The following is a 19,072-nucleotide window of genomic DNA, read 5'->3' on the forward strand; positions in this document are numbered from 1 at the left end:
TTCTTTTAAAAAAAACACCAAAAGAATTACATAAATCGGCTCCATACACCTTGTTCTACGTCATCCAAGATCCCAAATTGATTTCAAAAGACATTATTTATACCCTTTTTAAAGCCAAAATCTTCACTATAGTTGCTAAGATGAAAGTGTTATTGTTCACTTAAATAAATTTGGGATCTCGGGGCTCTCGCAGACTTGATTATGCCCAGACAAGCTGTGTGGAGCCATGTTCAGTCCCCACAAGTCCCAATCTAGTTCAGTGGCTTAGGAGAATGCTTTGAATCATTTGCTGTGAAACTCAAGAAATGTTTTGTGGACTATGAATTTCACCCAATTTTCCATCGGCATGAGAGTGAGTAAATAATGACTTAATTTATATTTTTGGGTGAACTTGTCCTTATAGTCGGGGTGTATCCTGAGGGACAGTAGATGTCAAGACATCCCGAGTTCAAAGAGTTACTAAAAATTGATGTTTTCAATCTGTTGCGGCTCATGTGGTCAGGAGTGTGCTCTGTTGCACCTTTAACAACACCCAGCAGTGATGTCACGGCGTACTGACACACCCTGAAGTACATCACTGTGGCGATGCGAGAAGATAAACTACTAGAGGTCAATAAAAACTTTACAGGTGTTAAGCTTCTCTTTGACTCCTGTGTGTGGGTCAAGCTCCTTTAATTCTAATTCATTGTTTCAGACTAGTAGGAGAAGATTTTATACAACTTTAAAAAAAAACCTCTACCTCTTTAACATGCTCTCATTATTTTAAATAAATTATTATGTGGTGACCTCTGCTGGTAGTTTTTTTCAAATTAATCCTGTTTGTCACTGATGGTAAAAAACGAGTGGGTGATAGAGAAGAAAAAGGAAGAGAGAGAGGAGAGACGTCACTTACATAACCAGGTGGTCCTCTCTCGCCCTTTTCACCCTGAAACAAGACAAACAAGTTAGTCTGTCTGACCACAACATCTCCAAGATCATTTAAGTTTCAGATTAAAACTTTGATTTGAGTAAATCAAATGAGTTACCTGTGAGCCAGTGTATCCTGGAGCTCCAAAAAAGCCTTTTTCTCCCTGAATGAAGAAAAAGATGTAAATACCTAAGCGATAAACATTTCACAATATAAAAGCGACATTAGGTGGATAGAACAGGAAGTTGTTGTTACCTTGGGCCCAGGCCCTCCATCCTTGCCAGGTTTACCCTACAATTACACAAAGAGTTAAAATCACTTTGATTAGTTTTGGATTGATAATAAAGACATTGCTATATACTGTAGAGTGGAATATGTTTGAGCTCGACAAAGAAACGTATTAAACAAGTTTGTATGTTTTTATAATGACATAATAATCATAATATATAATGTAATTTAAAAAAAGCTTGTTTTCAATGCTTTTGACACATCTGAATTAAAATCTTACCAATGACGACTAACGCTGAACTGCTTTGTTCATTATTCACACCATTACACCAGCTCACAGAGATGTGTTTTTGCCACTTACTGGTTGTCCAGGAGGGCCGTGATCACCTTTGACACCAGCTTGATATGGGATGCAAAAACCCTAAAATAAAGAAGGTAAGGTGTCTCAAAAAGTACAAAAGTTTGATTAAGAGATAGTTAACAGCCTGTGTGCATAGTAATGTAAGTCATACACCTCTACATTTGAAAGCAAAATACTAACTTTGTCTCCTTTGTCTCCTTGAAGTCCTTTTTCACCCTTTAGGAATGAAAATATTCAGGAAACATATTCAGGAAATAACACAAGTCAACATTTAAGAATTCATATATGAAAAAATATATATATCACAATTTCTGCCTAGTTTTTTGAGAATTGAGTGAGTACCTGCGGTCCAGGTACATAATGTGTGGGTCTTGATCCTTCCACTTCCGGTAATGGGGGTCCAGGAGGGCCGGGTGGGCCACGGAAACCCTGATCTCCCTGCGACGAAACAGCAAAAACAACTCAAATAAAACAGCAAATCATCAAGTGAAAAACAAGTATCCCTGTTTTTTTAGACAAACAGAAGTGTTTGGTGTTTATAAATGGCCAGAGGAAATCCTTTCCTTTCATGAAAACTTGACATCCAGGAGATGCTTAGTTTGAACAGAGCATCAAAACATTTCTGAATTATTTCTATATATAATATAAGGTGGGATTTGTAACAGGAGCTATATCGGCACTACTAAACTTGACAGCTCAGGTATAATGATGCGGTAATAATGGAGTAATATGATAGTTACAGCGGTAGTATTCATCAAAACTTTACCTGAAACGCAATTATTCTATACCTGAAAGATACTATCTCTTTATTTTATACTTAAATGTTAAGTGCTCCGGCTACCTCGACATGAAACATCACATAAGAAATAAAGCTTTCTTTATAGACAACATATAAAAAACAAAAACTCTCACCTTATCTCCTTTCTGGCCCACAAAGGCCAGCTTGTCACCCTGCAGGGAAGTAAAAAAAAAAAAGGTTGATCAAGTCAGAGGACATTGGACTTTGTTTTACAATTATAAAATCTTTATGTATGATAAGTCTTACCTTCTCTCCAGGAGGGCCAGGGGGACCAGCGTCTCCCTGTCAAACAGTTATTCAATTAGTCAAAACAAACCGGTAATACCAGTGCGCTAGCAGGGAGAATTCAATGATAATAATGTGTCTCAGTCTAAGCAGTATTCCTTTGCTGATAAAAATGTATAAATGTAAAGGATGATAAACGGTCCATCACTGTGGGAGTAACTTACTTTGGGTCCTTGATAGCCACGAGGTCCTGGAGGTCCACTAGGTCCAGGAGGTCCACTTGATCCCTGGGGGAGAAAGACGTGTGTGGAAAGAACATGGGTTTACGTGAAAATTCAGATTATATGGTCTCAGGTTGTCTTTATATTTTGACACTCATAAAAGGTTTCTGCTGATACTTCAGAGCCGTGGTGGGGGTCATAGGTTCTAACTCACAAAAAACACAGTCAGATAAAGGATCAATAAGTCAGGCAGACTAAATTAGATATTCAAAGTTACTAGGGGATGGAGAGGGGGGATAGCAGCTTAACAAGAGGAATGGCATCTCCCCCCTCATATCGCCTACCGCACACACACGAATAGACACAACGTACATGAAGTCCAGGTGAGCCAGGAAATCCTCTTTCTCCTCTCAGGGGGACAATTCCAATCACACCACCAGGGTCGCCCTGTAGGAGGAAAAGCAAAAATAAATGGTTTGGTAGAACACCTGTGTCTCATCATACTAGAAGATGGGTCATAATCGTATTGTTTGACAAGTTTATTGTACAAAGTAGAGTTAACGCTTCATTAACTTCAGTTTACCTTCATCCCAGGAACTCCCGAGATGCCCTGAGAAGAGAGGACAGTGGTCACATATCTACACATGCAGCATGAAAATGTATGTATGGCCATGTCATGTAGAAACCTTGTTATTCAAGTGTTATCACTGTGATGTTTTAACTTCAGTCATTTACTGCAGAATGGTCCGACACGGGCTGCTAAAAATTCAGTTACGAATGTAACTTAATTACAAAATAAATAAAGTTGTAATCTGTTACAGTCTGCACTGCCTCGCGTCTGCCAATCAAATCAATGTGCACTGCTTGCATTCATTTGATTGGATGATTTGACTGATATTTACGTGTGCTCATTATTTTGGTTATAATTTTTTATTAAGCATTATTGCCCATTGTAAAGTATTTGTTAGAAAAGTATTCACAAAACAATCTAATGTGATAAGTTACATTACTTTGATGGAGTAATTCAAATAGTTACATTACATTACATTTTTAAACTACTCATCTGTAACCCATTACATTTCAAAAGTAATCTTCCCAACAATGCTGTCAGTATATAAAAAAAGCATCTTTTTATTGGATTTTGATGGTTTTCATGTTGTTTCTATACAACACGACCAGAACTGTAATCCGCGCTGGTCAGTTGGGAGGGATGTTGGTTGTGATTCGTGTCACGGTTGCTTACAGGAGGTCCCTGAAGACCAGGAAATCCAGGAGCGCCATCTCTTCCTCTGTCTCCCTGAATCACACAAACAACACAGTCAGGAGGCGCGTACGGCGTTTAGGTTATGTGACAAAAGAAAATGTCAGCCTTGAATACAAAACAGTGTTAAATAAAACTGCTTTTGAAACACAGTAGAAGTAGAGGCTTACTTTAGTCCCGTTGCATCCTGGGATGCCTTGCTGACCTGGAGGACCATCGTTTCCATTGATGCCCTGAGAGTGGGAGTACACGATTAGACAATTAGACACAATTTACAGTTACACAGTGAAGTCTCCCCAATTTTCTGACTGTTCTTCCCCATCTTAATGACCTAATCCCCCACAGACAAACTAAAATATAGCCAAAAAATGTATAAAATCACTTAAAATGTTATGTAGTGGGTATTACTTTTTAGTGGGTGATTGCATGTTAGACAAATTGACTGCACATAAAGGTGGACGGCATGACAGTTCCCCAAAGTGAAGCTAAAACACCTTGATGGCCCCTAGTGGCTGGATGTAGTATAATTCAGACGACGTTCTTGTGTGGTGGTTACTGAATTGTCGCAGGATGTGAGACTTGAGGGCAGATCAAAGGTACTTACTGGTAGTCCTGGGTTTCCTGGAAAGCCTGGTAGACCAGGAGGACCCTGAAAGATCACAACCACGTCAGATTTACTGTCTCATGACAATACTAAAACTAGAACATAAGCAATAGTTTCGATGGTTAGTTACTCACCCGCACTCCTTTCAGTCCAGGTGCTCCAGATTGACCTCCATCTCCCTAGGAGAAATAAATGACAATGTTTAGGTCAAACCAAAAGTTATTCAAGGTGATTAATAATGATAATGTGTCTGCGAGCGCATACTGACCTTGGGGCCCATTGGTCCTGGAGGCCCTTCATGCCCCTGCATTCCTGGGAATCCCATATTACCTTGAAGACCTGGAAATCCACGTTCACCCTGTGAAGAGCAGGGGTCAGGTTTATGAAACAAGGACAAAAATCTTTATACTGCCTGAGATTAGAGGGAACAATTGGAATAATTTCCACCCCAAAAACAGATTTCAATAATTTTTTTGATTGAATAAATCAAAACTCGGACATGAGTCGGAGACCCAAATCAAATTTAAGTATTGAACAGAATGTGTTTAAATCTAAGACTGAATCACTGCGTTCACTGTAAATTTTAAAAGTTGAAAAAAAGACATTCTTAATTTTTAAGAATGGTCTTTTTAGTACATTTATCACAAAGCCTAAAAACTTCAAAGTTCTGGTTTTCATCATTTATTGCTTTGGCTCGTCAAGTTCAAATACAGTCCATGTGGGTCAGTGCCAAAACAGAACAAACCTTTTATTTTATACCTCATTGCACTTTAATTCACAATGAAGGCTCATATGACAATAGTTTGTAGTGTTACTCACAACAAATCCTCTTTTGTGTCCTTTGCAGTGACCTAAAACTGACCCAGAAAGATTCCTGTATGTTGTTTTTACTGTCTGCCACTAGATGGCAGCATTGATCTGTAAGGGGGAGTCACATTATCTTCACAATCCTCTCCAAAACTAGCCATGTTGAAACCTTTTGGAGCGATTTCCATCCTCTGACCACAACACACCTGACTCCCATCACTCAGGAGAAACTTTTTGAACCATGGGAATCATCATAAGGGTTACCACGGTAACGTCAGGAAGTGATATCACTGGAAATAAAGCTCACAGGAGATTTTTAGGACGGCTGTTTGGGGCCTTTCACCAGCCACACACAGAGGCGCTTTGAATCCACAGTGGATTGGCCGGGCTCCATTGAACACAGTCAGTACATCTGTTGTTGTTGTTGGGCGAGCTGGATGTTTGGCTACTGCTGCTGTAAGAATGAGCCATAAAAGGTCAGTCTGTTGCACTAAGAGGATAGATAACACTCTGCGGTCGTCTGATATAACTGAGCCAATAATACACAAGCACACTCACACAGCAGGAGGCTAAGGGAAAACTAAAACTACTTTAAAGTGTTGGCTCCCAGCTTTTTTATTCTTTTTTTTTACCACATCAAACAAAGTCTACTTGTGACTATGGCTACAATGATTATTTTCCTTATCCATGAATCAGCAAAGTTTTCCGATTCATCATTTAGCCTTTAAAATCACAAAATCGCAAACCTGTGTTTAAACCAACAGTCAGATACCTAAAGACTCTCCATTTACCAGTGGAGGACTCAGGAGGTTTGAGGGGCAGGGGCAAAAAAAATATAAAGGGCACCAGCACAAGTTGTGATATATAGATAGTAAAGAGAGTCGGCACATCAGCATATTTTGTCCACTGGAAGCACACCCCAGAGGGCACTTTCGCTTTGTTCTGGTTGTAATCAGCTCAACCAAAGCCTGAAATGTTTCTTTATCTTAATTTTAAACTGCTTAAGAAGTAAAATATCCCATACTTCACTAGCCCTTATCCAAAAGTACAAAATAAGAGGAATAAAAAGACTCTATCTTGTGAGGCTGCAGTATGTATTTTCTGGTTTCATGTTAATCATTTCATAACCCCTCACGTTTATCTTGTGTGCAAAGGGTGAACATTTAAGCTGAAGTCTGGCTGAGAGATTTCTGTAACAAAGTGCAGTTTATAAAGTAAGTTAGTTTTTATCCAGAGCGTGGTCACAGGAACATGTACTTGTTTCTGAATGAATAAGATGTATTAGGCTTTGGCTGAAAAAGGTGATAATTGTAAGCAGGATGAATTTATTGCTGGTTTTAAACAGTATCCCCTGATTTTTAGAGGAAAACATTACAGCGAAACTACCTTTCCCCAGGTCAGTTAATACCAACTCCTCATGTCCCAGATCAGTGATTAACATCCATGCTACAGTGCTGACAGCTCAAAGGCTCACAGCCAGCTCATGGCTAGTGTCCCCACCACTTGTACATCTGTATCTGCGAGCTTCCCCTCATCTGATGGGAATATGGCCTTCGGCCCAGCTGTGTGTCCAGACACGCTCTAATTCAAACCCATCTTTGTTCCCGTCCCGGTCTCCAGGCCCAGCTCCAGTCTGTCCCACTGAGCTGACCCCATTAGAAGAACATAGGAAGCGCTGTCACGGCTGCTTTGGCCTGCTATGAACTTGGACTACACTTTGCAAACTAACGTGAAATTGAAACAGATGTATGAGGATTGATTGACAGTGACAATTGAAATGAGTGCAAATGAAGATCTCACCTTTGCTCCTTTCACACCACTGCAGTCACATTTTCCGCAAGATGCTCCACAACCCTGAGGATGAAGAGAAACATTAAAATTAGTTATAATCATCACTTCAAGACAAAAGGAGTTATGTTTGTGTGTGACAAAAAGGAAAAGAAACATGTAGCAGAGCCAAAATGAAGCTGGACAGCATGAAAGACACCTGCTGAGGGTCACTTGATGTCATGCATCAGATGTGTAACGTGTGCTACAAACTCTTCCTTCTTTTAGAGCATGTTAGTGTCCTGTCTTTGCCAGATGGCTCACACATATCCCACTGACACTGTAAATCTCCACAGTGAGCGCCGGACGGACCTCTGCGGTGTTTACATGCAAGCCTGCTGATCTATCCCACAGATGAGCACTTATGGATCAAAAATAGTGAAATCTGGTTCAAAAACAGAGACGAGTCCAAGAATGAATCAACAATTCAACACCTCATCCAAAAAATTCATCATTTTGTTTTTTTGGCTGCTTCAGGGTAGCAGGAAAAAAGCTGTAAACACAACATTAATATTTTAGAGGTCCGGTAGGATTTAGGGGAGTAAATGGAAAATAATTTTGGCAGAAATGTATTATAATATTCATAATGATGTTTTTACACATGTTTGTACAGTAGCCCAGAATGGACAAACATAATGCTGGCTCAGAGTGACATTCTTATTTTTTTTTTCATGTTTTTAGCGGCCACGTCAGGGGAGGATGATACGAGAATGGAAATCAGTTGGTTGCAATCTGCAACACGCGGCCCAGGTCCAATATTCACTCTGGTCTCCACCAACTGAGGAGGGAAATATTCTCTTTAGCTGCTAAATGCTCCACTTTTGTTTCCTAGCTAGTTGCTAACTTTGTCTGCCTACCATTTGGTGTCAGGCAGGAAGAGTAAAGATTTTTTTTTTTTTTTTTTACTTTACTCTGTAAAGCTGAGGAAAACTGCAGATTGGGGTGATAATTTGTTACTTTATTAAGTGACCAGATTCACATACACTTCGTCATTTGATTCATTTTGAATACATATTCTTTTTTACAATAGCAGCTTTAATTCTGTTGATTACTGTGCTTACAATAAAGAAAGGCTTTATTTCCTGTAATCAGGCTACTTTTAACCCACATGGGGCGCCACTGATTAGCTTCTTAGAACTACACGGACATCAATGCAGCTGTTCTCAGCCCTCCCCACCCTACCCGGCTTCCTCTCCTCTTGGGTCTCCAGAGGCCGGAGCCTGGGAACTGGCCTGCGCTGGCTTGGCTCTCTTTTCCATCGCTCCTCTCCTCTCCTCCTTCCCCCTCCATCATCCAGCTGTTACTAGACTCACGTGCACGGCGTCCAGCCAAGAGTCTGTCAGGGCTTTGGACAGGCTCTGCAGGCCCTGGGCAGAGAGTGCACAGCTACGCTACCCACGAATAGTTTTCTCTGTCTGTTCTCACACACACACAACAAATAAAAGGCTCTATCGCCATCACCATCACCATCCATCTTCCCAACGGTCTAAACCTGACATCTCATTCATAAGTCATTCTTAATTCTACATTTTCTATAAGTCAATATCCTGTCCAAGTCTTAAAACGTATTCCCTGTCTTCCTTCTTACACGCAATCCTCTCCAGCATACCTGATAACTGAACCAATATGTAGCTCTTAAACCATGGGAAACCACGGGAAACAGACCTCACCCTCAGGACCTTCAGGTCCGACTGCCCCCACCTTCTTCAAGCGCACTTGCTCTCCTCTATTTGCAGTATATTACACATGTGTGGCCTGCTAAAATATCCCATTTCCCATGCCTGCTGTCTCAAACACCTCTAACTCACGCCGTCTCACCTCTCCACTAATTGTTTTTTTTTCACAGGATTCATTTCTGCTATGCCACATGAAAAACCTGAGGAACACCTGCTCCAGATCAGATTAGCGTCATAAGACAAACAGAGGAAAAAGGAATATTGACTCTCAGAACGAAGCACATGTGTGTTTAATTATGGCTAACCTGCTGGCTCGCAGCAATAAGAGCTCCTAGTGCTGGATGAACATGGTTTTTTTTGGACAATTCACAGAGGGAGTTAAGGCACGCTAATGCAATGAGGGAACACACTTGTATATTGTCAGCACCTCTCAAGTAAATCACAGCTGCGTGGTTAAGTACGGCTTGAGGAGTCCCTCGTTCACCTGTTGCTCTTTGTCTCAGATGTTCAGTCTTTGTGTGCAGTGTTCTCTGTCCTCTTTAGCTGAGCACACATTCCTGCCTGTTGTAGGGCATGACGATGATGAGGACGCTGCGTGTGCTTGTGTGTGTGATGTCTGCCGCTGGATCTCCAAGCACAGCGCGGTAATCTGCAGGTAGATCAAAGTTTCTTTGAGATCTCCTGTTTGTTTTCCTTCTACGTCCGTTATGCCTCGTCATGAACCCAAACACCAGATGGGAGAGAGGGCACAAAGACCCGACTGACATCTGCACAAAAAGAGCTTCTTGCTAATGAGTCTTGCAGCCATAGAGTGGATGAAAAAAAGGGATCTTAAAAGGACCTTATCATACGGACCCTTGGGTATATCAGATGATGGGGGTTTGGGTTTATCTACACCACAAGTCAGGACACCATTTTTGACATAAATACCATTACCAAGACTACATCATGGAGTTGAAAGTTGGATGATGGCCTCATGAGGTTCACACACAAGCCCCAGATGAAAAGAAAGTACAGACAGTGGAGGAGCTTAACAAAATTTGGGCCTAAAACAATGATTTGTGACATCCCAAATAGTTTGGAAGCCAATCCTGGTCCACTATTCAGCAGACACAAGTGTGATGTGGAAACCTGAAGCCGCCACAAAGACTCAGAATGGACTTTACAGTGAAGTCGTTGTAGTAGACATCTTGTGTCCAGTAGTAAACTCATATAATCTGGAATATTTGATGAGGTAGAAGAGGCAGGTACCATTTAGGGGATTTGAATGTGCACCTTTTTTTCTGCAAAAAACTGATATGGTATCGACCAGATGTGACTGGCCCGTATCAAATACAGTTTTCTGTACTTTTCCTCCAGTGTGTTATAAAGGTCAGAAGAACAGACGCTCCTCTCTCCCACAAAAAACACTGCTCCTGAAATGCCTCTAATGGAAGACACGGTGAGCGGTTTGGGCTCAGGCGTGTGTGAGCTGACCAATCAGAGGAGGAGGAAAAGTTGTGCGTTACAGTTACAACTTTCATTTAGTGATCCCCGTCAGTTCCTCACAGTGACGTAGCATTATACGATTTTAAATTTGTAAAATAGAGAACTTTGAGATCAGATCGGTACTCAGAAAACCTGGATTTGGGGATCAGAATCTGCAGGAGTTGAACTGGTGCATCCCTAACAGATAGCTCACTAGTTACTTTACTTATTTTACTTACAAAATGAACTGCCCCAGTAAATAGAATAGCTAATTAGCTGCTCCACCACTCAAAATATAAAATGCTGCTTTTATAATAATCTAATCTGTAGTAACATACAGGGCCATTCTTCATAGTGATTGCTTTTATTTCTGAAACTTTAAGTACATTTATTTTAAACCCCTTCTGTATTTTTACTTGTTGTATTGTACAGTTGTATTTTGCATCCTGTATCTTTACATGTGATGGAGTATGCTACCAGCACAGTCCAAGGATTGCACGTGCTTGAGCGTCTGACTGTGAGAAAGTGAGGCGATGAAGCTGGTGTCACCCTGCCCGGACAGCATGATCTTTCACAGAGCAAACAGACGGAGCAGAGGCCCGAGACTCACTGCGGTGATGAGTGTTGACGTCCACTGTGAATATACAGAAGCTGGTGAGTCACCGAGCTCTGTATCAGATCCAGTAAACCTCTGCCGCCTCACGTGTCTCTCAGTGTTTATGTCATTCCTGAGTCTGCATGGCAGGCCTGGATATCTCCAAACTGTGAAAAATCAATATGAAGTATGCTGGCAGAGTGTTTACCTTCACTGGGCGCTGCGCAAAACAGTGCCTTATCATAATTGTGTGTGTATGACAGTGTGTTTGTGATTGTTTACTGAGGCTGGAGCTGGCAGGGAAACACAGGCCGGAAAGTTTGCTTTGACAGAATCTGAGATAGACGCAGAAAATCCCAACAGAAGAGGAGGATGGGCTGGGTTGGATGTGCGGCACGGCACACAGAGGCACGTTCACAGGCCTGGACTTCAGTGTCAGAGGTGCTGGAGGTTACATCAGTTCAAGCCTCATGCCAGAAGGTCTGATGTTTCAACAACACTTCCTTGATATGTCTGACATCACTGAATACACAAGTCCAGCGTTGAGATGAGCCCAGGAGAGAGGAAGTGATGAGTAATGTTTGCTCTCAAGATTAGAGGCCTCGGCCGGCAAGAGATGGCGTTACGGAGATCCCGGCATTAAACCAAACACTCTTAATGTAAACCAAGGTTGAGTGTATAGAGCTGTTGCATAACTGGATCCTAATAAGAACCATAGAAATACCATCACGGCTGAGGCAAGGACAACTGTTATAGAATAGCTAGCATGGATGGAGCTTATAAAGTTTCCCAGATTTCAACTTATAGTCGTTGACCTACTGTAACCTTACTAAACAGAAATAAATGATATATAATACTCTGACTACAAAAACAGACTTACCACAAGGTCCATTAGTAGCTCTTCTGAGGCTTTCAATCATATCACACAATCTGAGTTTGGCCCACTGTCACTGAATTGTTGATGTTCAAATTTCCTATTTGTTTGGAGCGCTATAAGGACTCTTCATCCAAGTCCACGTCCATTTTGGTGTGAGTTGCTGGCTTGTGCTTCTCAAAGCACCAATAAAATGTATTGAAAAAACTCTCTTTCCAGACATCTTGACCCAGTTTATCAAGATAATCCACAGCCCTTGTTGTGAGCAGTTTCATGTAGGAACTATTTTCTCTCAACCAAACTACACCGCATCACTGGGCAGAGGGAAGCGTGCGCCTACTCATGGAAGAGCAAATACATGCTTCCCTCTGTGCAGTGATGTGTAAAGAAAATGCTTCCTACATGCTCACAACGAGGTCTGTGGATCAGCTTAAGTAACTGGGTCATGATTTCTGGAAAGAGACATTGCTGTTGAGTTTGTCAAAAATATTTCTTGGCGCTTTGAGCGCTACACACCGAGCGCCATCTGGTTCTGTTGTATCGGAGAGAAGGCATCTCTATAGCCGATATCTCCAAAACTATACAACGCACAACGAAACAATCTAGAAGGAAAAAATGGCACTAGAGGTAAGAGGGAATATGTGTCCATTTGATTTTGGGGTGAACTGTCCCTTTCAACCAGAGCAACAGAATTTAGAAAGTTTGTTCATGGGAACCAGCTGGCAGGGTCCTCTGGATCTTGTCACATATCTTCCTCAGCAGATGGAGTTGGATAGAGATTCTGCAGTTGCTTGGATCCCATTACTTACAGTAAGTTTCTGGACTGTATTAATGTTGAAATCTTAAATATATTAAACTCTCTGGAGCCTTCTGGAGAAAGAATTTCATGAGCTTTCCACAACTAATCAATACAGTACCATGTCTTAACCCAAGAGAATCAAACTGCATTCCTGACCACACGGTTCTCATGAAACAGACTTGAGGCATCTTAACTACTTTTTGTACAAACGCATAAAGAAAGGGCAACTGGATTTTCCCCAATAGTGTTGCCTTCTTTGGCGCCTGTGGAGTCATGTTTTCAGTTTGTTCCTCAGCTTACTTACTGTGGCTGTATGACTCACCGTCTCTGTTGTTTTTGCCAAAGTGGGCAAATCCACTTCTCATGTATTACAGCCAACTTCCAAACATGGCAAGTGTATTTACTGTTCCATAAACTCTTCACACTCATCTTGGGTGAAACAATTACAATCTTTCCATGGATAAAGCCTCCTGCACACATTTCCCACACAGGTTTCATGAACAGTATTACACCAGTATTGACTTTCACCACATGGGGGCAGAAACTTTCCCATCGATGGAGTGCCCCACAGTCATACATTTGCAACAGCTGGAGGTATTACACTGTCTTTCCTGCCATGTTAGGGGAAACTGAAGATCACACAAACATCTGGTCAATGTCATCTACAGACTTTTCTTAAAACGACATCACATTCCCAGAACATTCCTGCCATAACCTCCCACTACACTGCTGAAGTATCCCACAATCCCCCTGGGGGGAGTCCTAGAGGTGCTGAGGACTGAAGTGTGGGAGGATTTGTCATTTCACATCCTTCTCCTTTACATATTTGTCCTCATATTCTGCACACATACAGACAAATGAGACACAAATAAAAGCCTGATGTTTAGATAACCTAATAACATAATGGCTGTAAGACAGGAGTCATGAGATTCAGTCAAGTCATTGCAATTATGGTGCTTATTACTGAATGAATTGGATTAAGAGGAAAACCTATCACTGAGGATCCACGAAAACAACCTAAAATCACACACGCACACACACACACACACACACACACACACACAAGACAAAAAGTTGAGCGACTGTTCAAATGACCTAACGTAAAGATATGAAGCTGACTTCCTCAGCCGCACTAAAGTTCTGGCTGCTCTTATCAGGAAACAGAAAGTGCTGCGGAAGACTTTTTGTTTCTGTTATTGTTTTCATAAAACAAAACGTAAGTTCTCCTGGCCCAGTAATGGGAAAATGTGTGGAGCCAGAGAAAATGACTTGACTGGAGAATTGCCTCTCGGTTTATCTCGTTGCCTTCCTTCCACACTGATATGGATTTCACTGAGGGGGAAAACCGACAGACAACTAAACTGACTCGGTTGTTCTTATAGGGTTTTGTTGAGCTTTCATGCATCTTATACAGTTAAGCTGAAATAGCCATGTATACGTCGGATGTCAGTTCTGGAAAGTTACAGAAATGGTCAGATGAGCTTGTCTTCGTCAGAAAAACAACCATATGGTCAAAAATGCAAGCACCTTATTATGTTTGTTGTTCGGCAGTGACCTCTAGTGGCTGTAGAAATTATTACAACTACAAAGGAGGTAGTGAGGAGAAGTAAAGTAAAGAGTGAAACGTCTGTATAGAGAGGAGGTCAGGAATAGATGGTCAGGTTAAACAAGCACAAGACTTTCACTCAGAAGACCACTATTTATGTCCAGTGTGATAACAGAAGTCCGTGGTGAGTTATTTTAACTAACTAACTTAGTGAAGTTGCGTCACGTACATCATGTGACGCAAGTAACTAACGTTGTCTTGCCTTAAAGGTAAGGAGGGCGATTCTGGAGAAGTATTTTCTCAGTGTCGTCAAATATTAATGTTATTTGACGACCTGGGAATGAGACTCAACAATCAACTGTCTTTCTCCAGAATCGCCTTCCTTAACTTAACTTAACCAAACTGCGACTGTACAAAGAAGGTCCAGAAATTGTTCCTGTTACACTGTAATGGTCATATTATATTGGGAACAGTGCTATGTCATTTGGGAGACGCTGACAATTGACAGCTTTAGTCGTTGGTTTCAAAACTATTTGACCATCTGAGAGTCTGATGTGATCCCCAAGAGAGCCAGTGTTGGTGCTGAAATTAAGCCCTGAAATAAACCGCTGACAAATAAAATTAGCAACTAGCTAGTGAAGCATTCTTCCCCCAACTGACAAAGAATACACATATTATTGCAGCTTTAACTTTCAAGAATTCAGGTCATCCCCCCGAAAAAAGCCAACAAATCTCTTAGTTTCACTGTCAGAAAGCCTCTGACTCAGTTGTTTTTTCCTAAAAACTGTCTCCATAAACCACACAGCCACATTGCTTCTGCACCACTCCGACACCAGCCTTTTTATGTGAGGAGACGTGCACAAGATATTGCTGCATCACTTAATTTCATGTTTACATTTTGTTCTGTGTTTTGGGCGTTTGGCTGTTTGGGTTGATTTCACGTTGGCTGAGTTAATTACTCTTGATGACATCCGAGGAGATTCGGGCTTTGTGTCCCAACAGTAAATATTGTGCAACATTGTTAAATCGAACATATCCATGCACTTTCACGTAAACATCTGGCTCCTTTTGTGGACTCAGTGAGTCCTGCTGAAACAACAAGCAGAGTTATCCGGCACATACTTTCTCTTTCGGCGTGTTAAAGTGAGTTTACGAGCTCCTGTGCTCCTTTAGCTACTCTAATATGTTTAACCTGCACGTCACATGCTCATGGCGTTAAGCCACAGATCATGGCTTCCATATGGGGACAATCAGGATAGTTTTACTCCATAAATGTCTGAAGGATCTCACTTGGCAGCAGGGATCATTAAGCAACACTAAATGAGACAGTTACTGCGACATAGGCAGCACAATACCTTGTCATATATGTAGCAGCAACAACACACTAGAAAACACACACCTATACTTGTTGTGCTGATGCTACCACTCAGCCGATGCTGATGTCATGTAAACTATGACATCTCCACACAGCATTTTTGTGGTTTTGAGTGTTTATTTGTGGATTTTTGTTTACGGTCAATAAGATCACAGGTGCTATACTGTTCCCACAGTAGTCCTCAGCTGAAGCACGAGAGAGAGTGAGACAAACAGAAACAAATCTATAAAATAATAAAGGATGAGCGGAGGAGGACTGTTTCTGACTGCGCCGGGTTGAACTGTGCTGCTCTGACATTCCTGGCCTTCTCTGGTACTGAGAGGCTGGGTTGAGAGAATAGAAGTGGAGGAGGGGAATTTTTCTGTCTGACTGCCATACTTGGTAGACAAGGCTCCTGGTGCAACGCGCTCTGTAAACAGCACGGGTGTGTGCTTGTGTGTGAGGGCGAGCTGCACGTGCACAAACTGGAATGGTGTGATGTGAAAAGCTATTTTCTGTAAATGCCAAGACGGCTATCACATAAGCGAAACCATTTTTTAGGTCAGCTGCACCTGTAGCAAGATTCTCTGGACGTATTTCATGCTCTCTTGTTTTCACAGCGTTTAATATATGTAGAGAAGCAGCGTTTAATATCTGAGTAATGTGTAGAAAGGAATGGAGTGAAGTTAGAGGAGAAATTCAGCCTTAAATCAAACTCTAATAGAGCAGAGCAGCTAACTGAAGTGGCTTTTTGAGGCATTCAGTTATTAATAATCATATCTAAGGACATTCCACTTAAATTTACTTTAATTAACTTGAATACATTTTGCTTGATGTACTTGAAAACCTTAAAGGGATGGTTCACCATTTCGGGAAGAACACTTATTTGCTTCCTTGCTGAGAGTTAGCCAGCGAAGCAGGAGGTCAGTCACAGTTGGGGGTGCTGGGGGGGTCAGTCTATTCACTGGTCATTGTGAATGGTGCACGACAATCATTTAGTTTTTTTTGTATTAATTTGAATGAACAAAACAACTTACATTTAATAGTTGATAACGAAAATTAAGAAAACATTCTGAGAACAGTTTGCACTCTTCTTTTGATGCCCACTTGACTGGCAAAAATGTCTAAGAGCGATAATGTCGCATCTCATTTAGCATTACAAATGATAGACACACACAGTGGTTACAGGTCATTACTCCAAGGGAAATTAGGTCAAGTTGAGAGTCCTATACCAAGAGACATATTATGTGTACATTCTGCAATAAAACAGGGCTATGTTTTCTGTTTCCTCGATTTAAAGAGTCCTGAAGGGCATATTTAGTGAGACCAACTTGATGTAAAACATGTCCTGTCCTGGCTGCAGGCCGCAGGTTTTCATCTGCACTACAGAAATAATTCAGGGCTTCTGTAACGAAAAGCAGATGCATTTGCAGAGAGAGGGCTGCTCAGACACACAAACACACACGGGCCCAAGTCACATCTGCACAAAAATGCTCATGAAGGAGTATTGCATGTGTGTGCAGAAACACACACATGCTATAGATGTAAACACTGAAAGAAAAATAAAAACATTACAACATAAAACTGAAAGAAGCCGTGGGAAAAGCTAACATTGTAAGAAAATACATGAAATGCTCATGCCAAGTGACACACACACACACACACACACACAAAATCACACACAAAAGTTAATGAGCAAGGTGAACAAACACAGCAGTCAGTCGGCAGTCTGCTCATGCATGACCAACCGTGACCAGGTTAATGTTGCCTGTCATCAAATTAAGGGCCAGGAGAGCGGAAAAAGCTATAAGTGGTGTCAAAGTTAAGAAAACTGCAACCTAACCGAAAGAAACATCAAGTGTATCAGCCGCTTATCAACATCTCGCACAGAGAGCTAACATGAGCTCAAGTCTTCTATAATTCAGTGAAGTCAAACATGAGCGACTGTGGATAGGACTGCAAACAAAGCTCATCCTCTGGGACTGCAGGAGTTGCTGAACATGTCAGCGGACACGCGAAATGAAGCGGAGAACACTGAACAGTCCTCTTCAGCAGAAACAGCACCGGCCATGTCAACAGTCTGAACAGGAATTCTCACATGCAAAATTAACTCAGCAAGTGGGAAAATTGTTTTAGACAATTTCTCAGGCCTTGCTGGTCGGCACAGGGTTGTATTTGTGTGTGTACTTGTACTGTACGTGTGTATGAAAACCCGGGAACTGGCTGATCTTCAATTACTGGTGGCTTAAATCCAGCTGGTGGAAGGACTCCAGGCAACTTTTCTCTGCTGATCACACACTGTACATGTTGAGAAACAAGAGATGTGAAAGTCCTGATACTGGAGTGCAGATTAAATTGAAGCTAAAGAGCCCAGAAGGTCCACTAGTTCAAAGACACATGACTTCATCACAATGCTGTAGTCATCTCAAGCAAATGTCGATTAACTGTCAACTATTGAAGTGATTGCCAATTGTTTTTTGTAATCGATTAATCAGTTTGAGTTATTTCTTAAGAAAATAAAGTAGATTAGTAAGATTCCAGCTTCTTAAACTGAATATCTTTTGGTTTAGGACAACATAAGACATTTGAGGATGTCATCTTGGGCTCTGGGAGACACTGATGGACATTTTATAGACCAAACAACTAATCAATTCAAAGCGAAAAATAAGATTCACTGACAATGGCTCAACAGCACGTTAATGCTCCTTCAGATCCTATAGAATATTCCTGCCTTGGATCACAAAGGTCCCTGACCCCTCTTTATCAGCTCGCCCATCTGCACCCCATCTTGACCAGTCACATGACCCTCGCAGGCTCATCCTGTTGACCTGTAGCCTCTAGCCAGGCCATTAGAGGGGATTTAGACATTCAAACAGAGCTTTCAAAATAAGGGTCATCTTGATAACTCAGCTCTTCCTCAGTCTCTGTGTGTTCATGTGCATGTGAATGAAACGTTATCTTTTTAACAAATTAAGCAAGGCTCCCACTAATCTTTAGGCCTTTAGAGGGACTTTCCGGCTTTAACTACTGCACAAACACACACACACACTCTAGCCCTCCACCCCGAAACAGCTGATTGCAGTCTTGTCCTCAAGCCGACTCTTTCTTGAGGATAATAGAAAAGTGTTGCTACTCAAATGCCGGAGATGTTGTGTCTCCCTCAAACTGGAGTCTTAGAGGTCAGAAATCCAGCGAGCTATCTGTGAGATTTATCTTGTTACACTTGTGTTGTCCCATCCAGTGGGAGAGATGGGATTTTTGGTTTGTGTGCAGGGCTCTGTTCATGTGCCCACACATCAGCGATTATTGTTCCACGCAGAAATAACACAAAAAACATTCCTCTACAATCCTTCAGGAACAGATTTGGTCCAAGTGCTGATACACACAAACATCAAACTGAAAGCGTTCTGCCTCAGCACTTCTGCTTGCAGCTGCATCGGTTTTGGATGCCTGTGCTTGAGAAATAAAGAATCAATAATCTGCAACTAATTTAGCTGGTATTAGGGCGGGAAGACGGAGAA

The 19,072-nt window shown here is 41.5% G+C and overlaps 1 protein-coding gene across 1 annotated transcript in view; it reads right to left on the reverse strand.

Annotated features, from left to right (window-relative positions):
- col4a1 (collagen, type IV, alpha 1) overlaps positions 1 to 19,072 on the reverse strand; it is a 42,051-nt gene that overhangs the window by 13,360 nt on the left and 9,619 nt on the right. Inside the window, exons 2-18 of the mRNA XM_084361916.1 lie at positions 7,214 to 7,267; positions 4,875 to 4,964; positions 4,741 to 4,785; positions 4,607 to 4,651; positions 4,173 to 4,235; positions 3,985 to 4,038; positions 3,325 to 3,351; positions 3,114 to 3,188; positions 2,745 to 2,807; positions 2,542 to 2,577; positions 2,409 to 2,447; positions 1,839 to 1,934; positions 1,677 to 1,712; positions 1,497 to 1,556; positions 1,163 to 1,198; positions 1,026 to 1,070; positions 893 to 925 (exon numbers count right to left, since the gene is read on the reverse strand). Of these exons, the coding sequence (XP_084218042.1) occupies positions 893 to 925; positions 1,026 to 1,070; positions 1,163 to 1,198; positions 1,497 to 1,556; positions 1,677 to 1,712; positions 1,839 to 1,934; positions 2,409 to 2,447; positions 2,542 to 2,577; positions 2,745 to 2,807; positions 3,114 to 3,188; positions 3,325 to 3,351; positions 3,985 to 4,038; positions 4,173 to 4,235; positions 4,607 to 4,651; positions 4,741 to 4,785; positions 4,875 to 4,964; positions 7,214 to 7,267 (897 nt within the window). The remainder of the gene's footprint in view (positions 1 to 892; positions 926 to 1,025; positions 1,071 to 1,162; positions 1,199 to 1,496; positions 1,557 to 1,676; positions 1,713 to 1,838; positions 1,935 to 2,408; positions 2,448 to 2,541; positions 2,578 to 2,744; positions 2,808 to 3,113; positions 3,189 to 3,324; positions 3,352 to 3,984; positions 4,039 to 4,172; positions 4,236 to 4,606; positions 4,652 to 4,740; positions 4,786 to 4,874; positions 4,965 to 7,213; positions 7,268 to 19,072) is intronic.

Source organism: Pagrus pagrus, assembly GCF_965226575.1.
Source record: "Pagrus pagrus genome assembly, chromosome: 9".
Taxonomy (NCBI): Eukaryota; Metazoa; Chordata; class Actinopteri; order Spariformes; family Sparidae; genus Pagrus; species Pagrus pagrus.